General features: G+C 38.8%; 1 protein-coding gene across 2 annotated transcripts in view; it reads left to right on the top strand.

Annotated features, from left to right (window-relative positions):
• Positions 1–13,770, top strand: part of Unc13c (unc-13 homolog C) — a 478,076-nt gene that overhangs the window by 327,279 nt on the left and 137,027 nt on the right. For both annotated transcript variants that reach the window (XM_076937868.1, XM_076937867.1), the window contains exon 17: positions 9,243–9,376. In XM_076937868.1, coding sequence (XP_076793983.1) covers positions 9,243–9,376 — 134 coding nt within the window. The remainder of the gene's footprint in view (positions 1–9,242; positions 9,377–13,770) is intronic.

Raw genomic sequence — 13,770 nt, 5'->3', positions numbered from 1 at the left:
CCTGGTGGCTTTGTGTTTTTCTGAATTCTATTTAGAAAAATGAGCATTTTGCCTTTAAGCTGATCTCTCCCTGTAATTCTATACAGCTGAAGAAAGCCAGTAGCTTACCCAGGACTTCCGTATCTACATTGTTTCTGCTGTCCACACAAACTACAGGAGACAGCATTGCCTGCTTCCTCCTACCAAATGACAGCTATCAACTTTGTCTAGACAAAAACAAAAACAAAAACAAAACAAACAAACAAAACCCATCAATCATTTTGCCATTGTTCCTGCTTTTACCAATAAGTCTGAGTTCACTCATCTTCTTCTGGAAATCCCTTGATACGCTACCTGCTTCCACTCAGTCCCTGGCTGACACATTTTAAGTCTTGTCAAATTGTTTCTGCTATACTGCCAGTATCGTGCTTGGTTTGAGTTGATCTATTGAATTACATTGGTTTAAAAATGTAGCGGATTTCATCCATAGATTTACATAATTTACAAAGGAGTGTGGTGAATGGCAGCTCTTCTGCACGTGGCTTGGCTCATGTTACTGGACTGAGCTGAGGTACAGTCTTTGGTATGGCATCTTCATGGGAATGGCAAGCGACTCCTGTTAGCTGGACTCTTGACAGTTCTCCATGTAACCCCTTCCAGGCTCCATGAATGTCCTCATAGCATGATGGCAGGGCTGTAAAAATAGAGGTTCCAAGAGACACAGCTGCCAGTCTCTTAAGATTTTGGCCTACACACAGATCACCCTCTCCCCTAGTCTACTGCTCATGCTCATCCACATTCATGAGATGAAAGCATGTTTTCCCAATGAATGGTTAGATGTAAAAACATAATTAACTTTGCCATGTAGTATAGTGTTGGAGGACAGCTTCAAAACCACAGGATAAACTGAGGAGAGCCAAGTGTGAAGTTGGAGATTGGTCAGTAAGCAGCTGGATACTCGACAGACTTTCTCTGCAGGGGAAACAAAACTTACTTCTCTCAGGCCAACAAAAAGAGGGATAAAAATCCAAAAATTCACACACTCTAGGTGGATGAATCAAGTTCCAACAAGATTCAACAATTTGATTTTTCCTTAGCCCTTTTATGCCCTCTCTACAAAGTTCTCTGTGTAAGACAAAAATTACCTCATAGTCTCAAGTTACATATTTTCTAAAAACAATCACTACAAAACATATTCTTCAAAATATCAGATTAAAGTCAGTATACAAAAGGAAATCACAACAGGATTATTGGTTATATATTCTTCTCTTGAAACTAACTAAACATTTCTCAACTATCTTTCTCTTAACAAAGATTGTAGCCCCAAAGCAATACTTTTCATGTTGTTAACAAAGTTTAAGCAAGACAAGTCTATAAGACCAAGGTTTTTTCCTATGCTTAGCTGACAACAATTTGTATTTACCAAGAAATAGATCATTATCTATCTTGCATCTTATTTTTTAATCCATTTTTCATTTTTAAAATCTTGATCCACTAACCATATGCTCTCTGTTCTTACATTCAGGATGAGATTACTTACTCCTTGTTCATGACCTAGCTTTTCATGGTGCACACTGAAAACCCATGGCCACATCCATACATCACAAGATCCAGGAACTGAGACCCAGCCTAGAATGAATGTTTTTTTTCAGCATTAACTTGTCCCAAGCCTATTTTTCTTGCTAGTTCAATTACATGCTTGTAATGCATGGAACCTCAGTGTGCTCCCATTCTAACCTATGCGACCCTTGCTATTCTACGAGGCACATTCTATTCTTAATTTTAACCTTAAGCTATCAACTGACCTCACAAAATTGTTAAATTCAAACCAACATCCTAAAACCACTTAAATCAAATCAGGAATTCCATAAAATCATTTAACATTCATGTGTGTCACATAAATCCATAAACCCAACTAAACAGCATTACTGTATGAAAGTTCACCTTCATGTTGAGCTGCAGGAGACTTGCCCAACAGAGTAGGATAACACCCAGGAGGTAATCACACCAGGCTGTAGGCAGTGAGGGTCGCCGCATGCCCAATCACACATGCCAGATATATGAGGAATATCACAAAGACAAACAAGAGAAGGCTCAGCAGAATCAAGAAGCAATCCTGGAACAAAACCCTGGACCTGCGCCTCTCTAGAGCACACCTGTCACAGATGAGCAAAACAGTGGGTCATCTCTAGGAGCTCACTTGTCCACTGCACTTCTTCCCGCATGTCAGCATCCACCCATGTTGCTGTGTTCCCCCCAAAAAGGGAACAGATTTTGTGAACACATTTACCATCTCTAAAGCAGAAAACCCTTTAAATCTTCATTTCTTTTTGTCAACATTCTAGCAAGTAAGTATTCAACATTTGTTCTCTTAACCTGTTTGGGATACCCCCAAATTAATGTACCTGCAGATTTGGTGTTTCATCATTTAGTTTCATAAAGGTACAAAAAAGAAAGGGAAAAAAGTTCCTTAGTCCTCCTCCATAAAGGAATGAATTGCATTTAAGAGGGCTCTACCCCTCCCCACAATCTAATCATCACCATATTTATTTATTCATTTATTCTATTTATTATTCACATGTATTTGTGCTGGCATACACATGCCACTGTGCATGTGCAGAGGTCATAGGACAATTATCTCCCTCCACATGAGTCCTGGGGATGGGACTCTCAGGGTACTAAAGATTTTAGCACAACATAGGAAGAAGTATGAAACCGTGGGTATCTTGACGTTCTCGTCACACCTCCCAGGCACTTAGACCCACCCAACATAGAAAAAAACCTTTTCTCCAGGAAGTGCTGTACAGGGAATCTCCATGTTGAATCTGAAAATGGATGCTATATGTATTTCCCATGTATCTACACCTCTGTGATTCTAAGACTGCAAGTCATCCAACAGGCAAGTATGACGTACACTGTTGTTAGATGTCTGTGCTCCTGCCATCACAGTTCACGGAATGATGCACCTAATGGCCAATGCAGGAGGATTAAAAGGTAGTAGAAGCCAGTGGTATGGCTCAACAGGCTCCGTGTGAGGCATCTTTACCTGCTTATAATCACAGAAACATACTGCTCTTATGTTATGCTAGAATCATTTCTAGTTTATTATGCTTGCAACTATCCTTCATATATGTCAACTTGACAAAAAAATATCTGAGAAGAGCAAACTTAAAATAAGAAACCACCTCCATAAGATCCAGTAGACAAGCCTGTAGAGCATTTTCTTAATCAATGTCTGATGTGAAAGAGCCCAGCCCATTTTGAATGTTGCCACCTGTAGACTGGTGGTCTTGGGTCCTATAAGAAAGTAGGCTGAGTAAGCAGGCCATGAAGAGCAGCAAGCCCGTAAGCAAGGCTCCTTCACATCCTCTGCATGAGCTTCTGCCTTCAGGTTCCTGTCTTGTTTGAGTTTCTGCCCTGACCATGTTTGATGATGAATGGTGATGTGGAAGAGTTAAGTGAAGGAATCCCTTTGCTCCCCATGATGCTTTTGGTCATTGTGTTTCATCACAGCAATAGAAACCCTAACTAAGACACCTTCTCTCTCTCTTTCTTATAAAAAATAGATAATCATTTTTATTGTGCGTGTGTGTTGCCATTATATATGTCTATGTACCACATAAAAGAATTGCCATAGGAAGCCAAAAGGGGCCATTGGATCCACTAGAATAGACGTTTGTGAGCTGCTATGTGGGGGCCAGGAATTGAATAGGGTCCTCTGTAAGAGCAGCCAGTGCTCTAAACCCCAAAGCCATCTCATCAGCCGCTCTGGTCACTTTGTTGTTCTTATTCAGCAGCAGTGGGCAATTTGGTGATGTCAGTGATTGTTCCTAGTAAGTATTTAAGTGTTATATAAAAAAATAGTGCAACATTGTAGCGTACAGGCAGCTATGTATCTGCTACATAAATAGTCAGCAAGATGTTCTGCTACCTCCTACACCCAGGGACCTGTGTGTATTTGGAACTTTGTAACGTATAAAGGTGAAATCAAAGACCTTTGTTGTCATTACAGAATACAAAATCTAGCAAATGTCTGGCTGACTGTGGCATTCTGCAGAAATCGTATAACACACTTTCATTAAAATGAGGGCTTTAAAAAAAACCTTACTGGTGGGCTCTTCCTATCAGCATGAAGACTTCATAAGAACAGTGCTGTGTGGATAAGTCCAGGTTCCTAACAATAATTTCAGTTATTCTGATTTAACAGGCCAGCCACAAGGGCTGTAGCTGCCCAGTGCTTCAGGCTTAGAGACACATTGGCCAACAGCAGTTTCTGATGTAGGTTTATTTCATGACCCCACAGAACGATAAGGGCTACTCAAGTATATAATCAAGACCCATCTAGTTAAGGGAGCTCAGGCCTCCTGCTTCCTTAAGCATAGCTACGCATCTCTCTCTCCCACTAATGGGCAGAGCTTAAGTAACTGTAAGCTCTTGTCAGAAAATCTGTTGTCAGAAAAATCTAGGCAATGAGAAAAGCAACCTTGACAGTGGCATCAAAGATTAAGAGCAGCAAGAACCTTTGAAGTAGATAGATCAAAGGTGAAGACATTGAAAGTAATTTAAGTAAGAGGTGTGGTGATCATGCCAAAGGCAAAGAGAGAAGTAACAGGCAACAAGACTGTCTTTAAATGAGACCCTGCTTATGGAGTTTTAGGATAATTCAGGGAAACGTCTTTTAGCCAGCACAATGAGAGCTGTTTTAATAATGTACTCGGGATGCTTTCTGTCCAGGTGATGAGTGAGGAAAGAACAAAGAAGTGATGTTGGGTACCACGGCAACAGCAAAACTGCTGTTTTCTGGGAGCTTCATTTTCATTTGGAGTATCTTCAGTGACTCTAGAAATTTGTTCAAGTGACTGCAGACCTGGGAGAAGCAGCTTTTGCTATTGATGCACAGCATACTGCTGCTATTAGTGTTTTTATGTAAATATATACATATATATGTAAATGTACACACACATATAAAATTTTACTTTTTGGAAATTTTAGCTGTGCTATCAACGTTGAAAAAAAACCCATTTAACATGTTGAGCTGACATTGTTTTGAAATTAACACCCACATTGGCCTAAAAACTAATTTCCCCATTTGTACAGAAGTAACACACTATTAACTATGTCAGGTCTTATCTATGTGGGTTTGATTAGAGAAAGTAAAAAATAATTCTATAAATCATGAAGAAATGCTGGTGCTACTGTTTATCAATAGCTCTCAAAATTCTCAATTGTTCTATTAAGAAATACTTTATCTGCCTCTTTATGTGCTAGTAAACAAAATATGACTGTTTTCTACTTTCATTTTTTCCTTTTTTTATTGGATATTTTCTTTATTTACATTTCAAATGTTATCCCCCTTTCTCGGTTTAACTATGGGAAGAAAATAATAGAGTCTCTTCAAAATACTGGATTCATAAAGGTTTAATTTTCTGGCTTTTCTGACATTATGTGACCCTGGATAAACCTTTGTAAATGATCTTCTAATGATATGGACATCAGAGTATATATTCTCTGTGTGGCCATTTCCAGAGCTGAGATGTGGTAGGGAACAAGGGAAATGTTCGCTCCTGTGGGATCAGCTAAGAGCTATGCACTGGGCTGAGGAGCAAGGACAGAATTTGCCTCAGGCTTTACACTGATTTTAACTTTGTCATCTTTTCTGGTTTTGTATTGTTTGTGGACGTCTTCTTGATTTCACTTAAAATGCCAGAGTCTGGATTCTACTCCATGTCTGAGCTGACTAGGAGTGGGCCCTCCCCTTCTTTGCTGTGGTGACCAAGGGATTCACATCAGGTTAAAACACCTCATCAGCTCCTTTCTGAACATGCTTTTCTGCTCCTAAACAGAAGTCTCCATGGGCTATTTCCTATCTTGCCCCATTGACCACTGTCACCTCTTCAAACCAAAAGCATGGATTCATGCCATTTTGCTAAATGTAACTATGGCATTATTAGTCTTTTAAGATTGCCAAGATGAGTGATCTTAATGTCACTGTGGACACAGCTGTGGCATTCTGATGGCACTCTGGGTGAACAGAGTGAGAAGTTTGTGAAGAGCTGAGGGGAGAACTTGGAACCTCCTGGATCTTCCTATAGAGTCCAGATCCAGTTTCTAGTGATCCTCAAAGCTGAGCAGAATTAGGTCAGCGTTCATGGGGAAAGCAAATGAAAAGCCAGGGCAACGGGAACAATACAAATGAGTAAGGTGTTAGGACTCTTTGGTAAAACAGGGTGTGGAAGTTAGGGTGTGGGAGCAAGTGGGAACACCCTAAAACTCAGAGAAAAATCAAATGGAAACAAAGTATCTCTGTCTGTGCTTATAACTCTCAAACTGCAGACGAATGCACACTAGCCAGGACCATCAGGACCTCAGAAGAGATGCAGGGCTTTCATGCAGCCACTGATAACTCTGTTTATGGGAAGATTTACTTAAGATACAAAGCTCAGAATAAGTAGCCTGGTATTTTTAGTATACAGAAAAGTATACAGAAATTGTCATTGTGTCTATAAACCATATAACTTGGATTTGAAGTCAAAACTGAGACGGAATAAGAAGGGGTGCACACTTTCATGTTCCCTATGTGCTTAGTTTTTGTTTTCAGATAAGAGCAAGAAGTAGATATTATGCCAGCTCTCAGTTCCCATATTGTTAGGATGTACATAATGATAAGCCTTTAATATTTGGAAATAGTTGAAGACCTTGCAAATGAAAACACTGGTTTGACATTCAGTTTTTTTTCTATATACAGTAAGTCAGCCATGATCACTTTGTTTAGGCAAAGCTCAAAGACAAGCAGGGAAGTGTGAAAGTCACACATAGTGACCACATGGAGGCCATATGTGTGCTGATGACTGAGCGTCAGTCATTAGGGAGGGACACTGAGACTAAGAACCCACTAGCGGAAGTGGGTTGCCCTGTGGATGATTTGAAGAGCATCTGTGGCCTTTTCTGTTTGATCTTAAGTTGGGAACAAGGAAAAGATTTTCTGAGGAGCTTCAGCCACTGACCAAGGTTTAATTAGCTTGGCTCAGTAGCCACAGGGGCTTTGGTTTAGCTGTGTAGAGTGATTGCCACAAACTTTTGTTCAGAGTTCTGTTGTGTGAGGTCTAGTCCTTGTGTATTTAGTCTTCAAGGCTGACAAGGATTCTATTTCATTTGAGATGAGTTGAGAAGATCCCTCTTGTACAGCCTTTGGAGACAGAAGAGATAATGGATAGAAACGGAGAGTCAGCATGTCTGCAAGAGAAAATCAAGAAGGCTGTTTCCACAGATGTCAAGACCATCACAGGTTGCCTTGGAGATAGAAGGGCACTTGAGAGAGATTCTTGTCTTCAATCTAAATGTAGACTAGGATAAATGCTCTCCTTTTTCCTAGCCAATAAAGTGCCCACTCTGGTCTTCATGGGGACCTTAGATGCCCAAGTGTCCAAAAACTTCCTGTCCTATTTTCTAAGCCAATTAGAGTTCCTATTTTTAACCTGAAAAGTGCTGGAACTAAGGTTTCTTTATCTCCTAAGTTTGGGGAGTCAACCGGCCATCTCAGCATGAGGTCATCGCAGACAGATTATAAAACAGCTGTATAGTGGTTGGCTTTATATTAATTTACCTTCTTATGTTTTTATTCCATACTGAAGCTTGCTCATTTTTAAATGTCCAAATTCACTTCTGTATCATTTTACTCCTTTTGTTGCCTAGGTCTTTCCGATTCTCAGCATAGATATAACTTGTTACCAACACTTTTCATGGTTACTCAACATCACTATTCCTTCACAGGAATCACACACACACACACACACACACACACACACACACACACACACAACTTAAGTATGTTGTGTTTGGAGGCACAACAGCTTTGTCTTACTTAGAGTCACGTTCATGAGTTCTAGATACATTCACCTGATTTCTTAGTGTTCCTGTTGCCAAAGGAGGCATACTAAAGGGCTGTATTTTCACTTAAGTGGCAATGATAATGATGGATGGCTCATTGAAACATAGCTAAGTTTTCTGTCTTGGTAAGCACAAACATATAAACATACATAGCCATTTAGCTCAGGATGGCTAAACTTTTGGTTCCAACAGAAAACATAGTGACTAAGAATGGAATAAACTGAGCCATGTCATATCTGAGACACAGTTCACATAAGAGTTTGCTTGAGCCACGGACTGAGGTTTCTAGACACCCTGGACATAGCACAGTGATATTGAAAATGTAGTCATAGATTTCATGTTTTACTTACTGGTATTCTTGAGTGGAAATTATGTTTCCCTGTACATTTCTTGTCTAAATCTAACAAGTAAATGTAAAATAAGCACTTTAAGCAGGATATACAGTAAAATAAATAAGGATAATTTGCCTACGTGTTGGAAAGTATTGTGTATATTGAAAATGAAATTTATATATAAAACATTTACCATCACTATTGTACTCTGTAACCTTAAAATGAGTTCAGACCATCAAGACGACATTCTGCCTCCTAGAGGTGATTCTTAAAGAATTCAGACAGTGTAAAGACCTGAAATTAAGAAATTAAATAAAAATGGTTTAAGTGAAAGAAGACAAAGGTAGGTTTACAAAAATGAAGTTAATTAGATAAAGTTGTGGGCAGAATCTGAGTTACAGACAAAACATATTGCATGTGTAGTTGTAGAGTTTTCCATGATTGTTTGTAACCAGGTTGAACTGATCTCTTTAAGTTAATATGAACATGCCTTCGGAAAAATATACAGGCTTGATAAAATATATCCCTCCTTCCCTTCCCTCCCTCCCACTCTTCTCTGTCCCTTTCTTACTCCTTCCTCTCTCCCCAATATTCTTTCTCTCCCTCCTTCCCTTCCTCTAACTCTTCCCCTCTTTCCCCTTCTCTTTCTCTCCATCTATCCCTCCTGTCCTCCACCACATAAACACACACACACACACACACACACACACACACACACACACAACCTTTATACACATAAGCTTTTGCCTCTATCTGTGGAAGAAGCCATATTAAAGGAATGGTTTCCATAATAATTCCTAAGGCTGTGGACTTGTAACATTGAGCGAGAGAAGTTATCTTCCAGAACCAAATGAAACCCTAGCCAAATGTGAGATTAGAAAGAGACTGGCCACTGGCTTCACCCTACTCAATAAAGAGAAGAAAGCTTGCTCTTCACATGATCTGCACACGCTTTCAGAGTTGTTTATCTGATCCTCTTGTGGACAGGACAGTACATGCAACTGAAGCCTGTTTGACATCTTTTGCCTCTTGCCTTATGAACAGAGCAAGAAGCAGGATGTTCCTCGGGAAGACCAGGGACCAACCACCAAGAACCTGGACTTCTGGCCACAGCTGATTACACTGATGGTCACTATTATTGATGAGGATAAAACTGCCTACACCCCTGTTCTCAATCAGTAAGTACACTGGATGGAGAAGTTGGCAGAGTTCATTTAATAAAAATGTATTATCTAAATTTACATACTACCTATATTCTAATGACAGTTAAAGTTTTTTTAATTAAACCATATAAATATTTTTATTTTACTTTTTTATCAGTAAATATCAATTCAGTGATAATGAACATTTTTTAATTTAAACTACAAATCATATAGTTGTTTGCCTGTTAGTCAAATATTTCCCAGGATTTGAATTTTATTTTGTTTAGTGCAGAAGATTTCCTGTGTCTTCCTTTTTTACCATCTTAACAATGACACAGATCCAGACTTACTGTGGAGATATGGGTTTATCATTTTTATTGTCTTTCCTGACCAAGACAGCCTGGATCATAACTTACAATTCAGTTATAATTGCCATGTGGATGCTAGAAACTAAAGTAGGCTCCCTGGATGAGGAGAAATTACTCTTAACTGCTGGGCCATCTCTCCATGCCACTATTCATTTAAACTTTTTTAGTCCACTAAATCCAGTTAGAAATGTGGATTCACCCTCTAGGACTCAAGGAAATGACCAGTGGTCATATTCCTAAAGAACACTGACTGTCCCTCTGCATGCAGCTGTCAACTACAGTAGTTCCACAGCTAGGGATGGAGCCCCACAGCCATCACAGCCACAACAGTAGCATCAATACCCAAAGTCTTAGCCTGTGGTCAGCTGGTCCTGATTGTCTTATATAATGTCTTATCCATACATTATATATGGTCATTACAGGTCATTGTGTCTTTGATTCTGTTTAAGTGGGGGGTTTTGTTGTTTGTTTTAGTTCTCTTTCACTTGCATTATGAGAAAACTGTATGTCTCTCAGATGCCAGCTGATGCCACTGATAAAATGTCAGTGTGTATACATGACTGCCACTTACACAGAGTATAGCCTGCTCCTCCTTAATGAGCAAAGTTTTCCTTGGACATACTCGGCACCTCACCACAGAACTCCACACTTAATGGATTCTAATTTTATCTGCTATGACTAATGAATCTGAATTAACAAATTTGGCAGATTATGTTTTTCTGATTCCACTAAGATATCTGTGAGATAATAAATTGGTTTGTTAAATTGTTGTGTCTCATAAGATTCCAGGTTTAAAAATTTATGCTCTGTATTAATTGCTACAAATTAAAAAGAGGAGGCAGACTGTAATAGAGGAATGGATTGCTTTCTTCATTAAACAGCTCTATTATAACTTATCAATTAAGTTAAAGTGAGGCTTCGTTGAAAATGCAAAACAAGTGTGTTTTTACATGGGAGAATTTAATTTGTATATAGGAATCATCAGATTAGTCTAAGAACAGTCACTTAAATATATATATATATATATATATATATATATATATACCATTTAAGTTTAGATTTAACTTTTAAGTATATACATAATAACTTCTACATGGTAAAATTAGTTTTCTAGTTTCATTTCTATTGCTTTGATAAAATGCTCTGGCAGAAGCAGCTGAGTAAAGAAAGTGGATTGTTTTACCTTACAATTCCAAGTTATAGCCCTTGATAGCCAAGAAGTCAAGGGGCCTGGACTTCAAAGAGCTGGTCATATCTTAATCTCAGCCAAGAGCAGAGAGAAACGAATTTGTGTGTGCTTGCTTGCTTGCTCATTTGTGCTCAGCTCAGTTTTTCTCTACTGTTATTAAACAGTCCAGGATTCTCCGGCTAGGGAATGGTGCTGCCCATTCTGGTCTGGATCTTCCCATATCAGTTAAAACAATCACTAATAGACTTGCCTATAGTGCAACCCAATGTAAGTGGTTCCTCACTTAGATGCTCCTTCAAGGTGATAATAGGTTGTTTCAAGCCACTATTATTTCAAACTCTCAAGTCAGGAAATGTGTGGAGAATAGATACCTTTCTGTCAGTCCTGTTTTGGAACTATTTCTAATTAGAATATGAATGGTTGGTATGTCTGCTGGGACTTCTAATGTCTTAAAATCTGTTTATTCCTGAGGACATAAAAACTTCTTGTGCAATCTAGTTTATTGCCATTAATTTTACTATCATCCTATGTTTATCTGAAGACCAAAACAAGCAAAAATAAAAATAATTTCAATTCACTTTCTGTGATAACTATTTTCTAAATAATTAAAAATTAACAGATAATAATGTACTCCTTATGTCTTATTTATGGTTAGGATTTTATTACCAATGGTATCAAACATTTGTTGACTGCTTATGGTGATGAAGTGAGTATATAAAACATTTAAGTATAAAAGCTCACTTAACCCCCACAGGGGCTCTACACAAGCTTGTGTGTTACACTATTGCTTTCACTTCCCCTTGACAGATGAGGCAATGAGTTGAAAGAGACCAATAATTGCTCTACTGGGTAAGTTAGTTAAGCAGCAGAGGAAAAAATCAAATCTCTGCCTTTTGGATCATGCTGAGATTTAGCCACGGGATTTTACTGCTATTGTTTGATAAAGAAAATAGCCAGAATATGTTAAACTGCAAATGTATAGATTCCCTCACTATCCCAAATTAAAGACAGAAACAATCAACTGCAGAATTTGTTGGAAGAAAAAGTTCTACTTATAAAATATCATTCCTCAGTTCTGGAAATGTTTGGTGAATTCAACATATAAAATTTGATGCTAAAACAAGATAATACATTTTCAAAGTTTATAAAGAAAACAATTCAAAGAGAAGTATCATGGTCATCATGATTGCTTTATGACCTCTGAAAAAATTAAAACTGTGGCTGGAAAGATGGCTCAATGGTTAAGAGTGTTTGCCACTCTTCTAAAGCACCCAAGTTAGGTTTCCAGCATCCATGTTTAGATGTTTATAACAACCTGTAACTCCAGAGTTGATGCTATCTTCAGGCCTCATGGGGCACTGCAGTCATGTGTACCTATCCACACAGTGACAACATATAGACATAATTAAAAATAATAAAAACAAATCTTTAATGCTAAAAATTGAAACTGCCAGGCAGTGGTGGTGAACGCCTTTAATCCCAACACTGAGGAGGCAGAGGCAGGCGAATTTCTGAGTTCAAGGCTGATCTTATCTACAGAGTGAGTTCCAAGACAGCCAGCACTACACAGAGAAACCCTATGTTGAAAACAATTGAAACTTAAAAATTTAATCAAGAGACCAAAAACCCATAGGGAGTGGCTCTTCTTCAGAAGATGATTTTCATTTTTCATCTACTTGATTTTTGCTCATAATTATGCATTTTTTCCTTTTCTTTCCAAGAAAGAAAAAAAGCAACAAAATCATTTAGGAAACTCTAAGCTTTCATTTATCTTGGGCTACACTTTTGTTGTTAAGGTTTCTTCAAGTATATTCAAGAATATTCACACATACAGACTAGCCAGTGCTTTGTGATAGATACTGTGACAGATGCATAGGACGGATGGTGCCTCCTCTGCTCTTCCACATCCTCCTCTGGGGTCCCTGCAGGAGGTCAGATTAACAAGGTACAAGTACAAACATGAAGTTAGCATACATTGCCTTGGGCATGGAAGCATTCCTAGAAAGGGCAATGCAGTGGTGAGACCTGAGTGTCTCCACAGTAGAGATGAAGAGCAGAGAGTGATGGAGGGATGTCACTGAGCAGGATCAGCAAAATGACAGCAGGGGTGACTGGGAGAGACAGCAAGTCTTCCTCCTGGCTTATGCATCTCCTAAGAAATGAATGTCCTTCCTCTCTGAGTGTACCAATGGCACTTCTCACCTGGCACAAAAGGGCCTTCAACCTCTTCCCAGAGCAGAAAGTCCTTCCTACCTGTGGACGTTTCTTAAATTACTTTGACTTAAAATATTTGCTTAAAGAGTGGAAGAGACAGTTCCACTGTCTGGAACACTTACTGCTCTTCTGGAGAACCCAGGTTCTGTTCTTAGCAGCATTTCTGACACCTCAAAAGCTGCCTATAACTTCAGATACAGAAGGTCAACACTCTTTTTAGTCTCCACAGACTCTCACACAGAAAACACACACACACACACATATATATATATTTGAAAAATATACTAAATATAGCAAGGTGTCATATTTGGGTATATAGCACAGCCCAGGTCCAAAAGAAATGTTTTTGTAATTCTAGACAACCTTGAGAAAGAGAAGGTGTTGCTCTCAATAGTTCTGAAGTCTAAAGGTAATATCAGAAAACAACTCCAGATAAGTTAAACCCTGTGTTGAGATGAGATCATGGAATTATACAGCCAAAACATTACCACCAGGAGCAGTTTTGTCTTTTCTCCTTAATATCTGAATCTTATTCCACTGTGTCACATAATGTGAGGATGATGGAGCCAGTAGGCAGGAGTCCAGGGTGCAAAGCAGAGACAGGTGTAGTGTAGGAGCTCAGGTGTCTGCCCTGTGTAAGAAGCAGAGCCCTTTAGAGA

This window comes from Arvicanthis niloticus, chromosome 7 (assembly GCF_011762505.2).
Source record: "Arvicanthis niloticus isolate mArvNil1 chromosome 7, mArvNil1.pat.X, whole genome shotgun sequence".
NCBI lineage: Eukaryota > Metazoa > Chordata > Mammalia > Rodentia > Muridae > Arvicanthis > Arvicanthis niloticus.
Note: the sequence above shows the minus strand (reverse complement) of the source record. Positions and strands in the feature narration are given on the sequence as shown.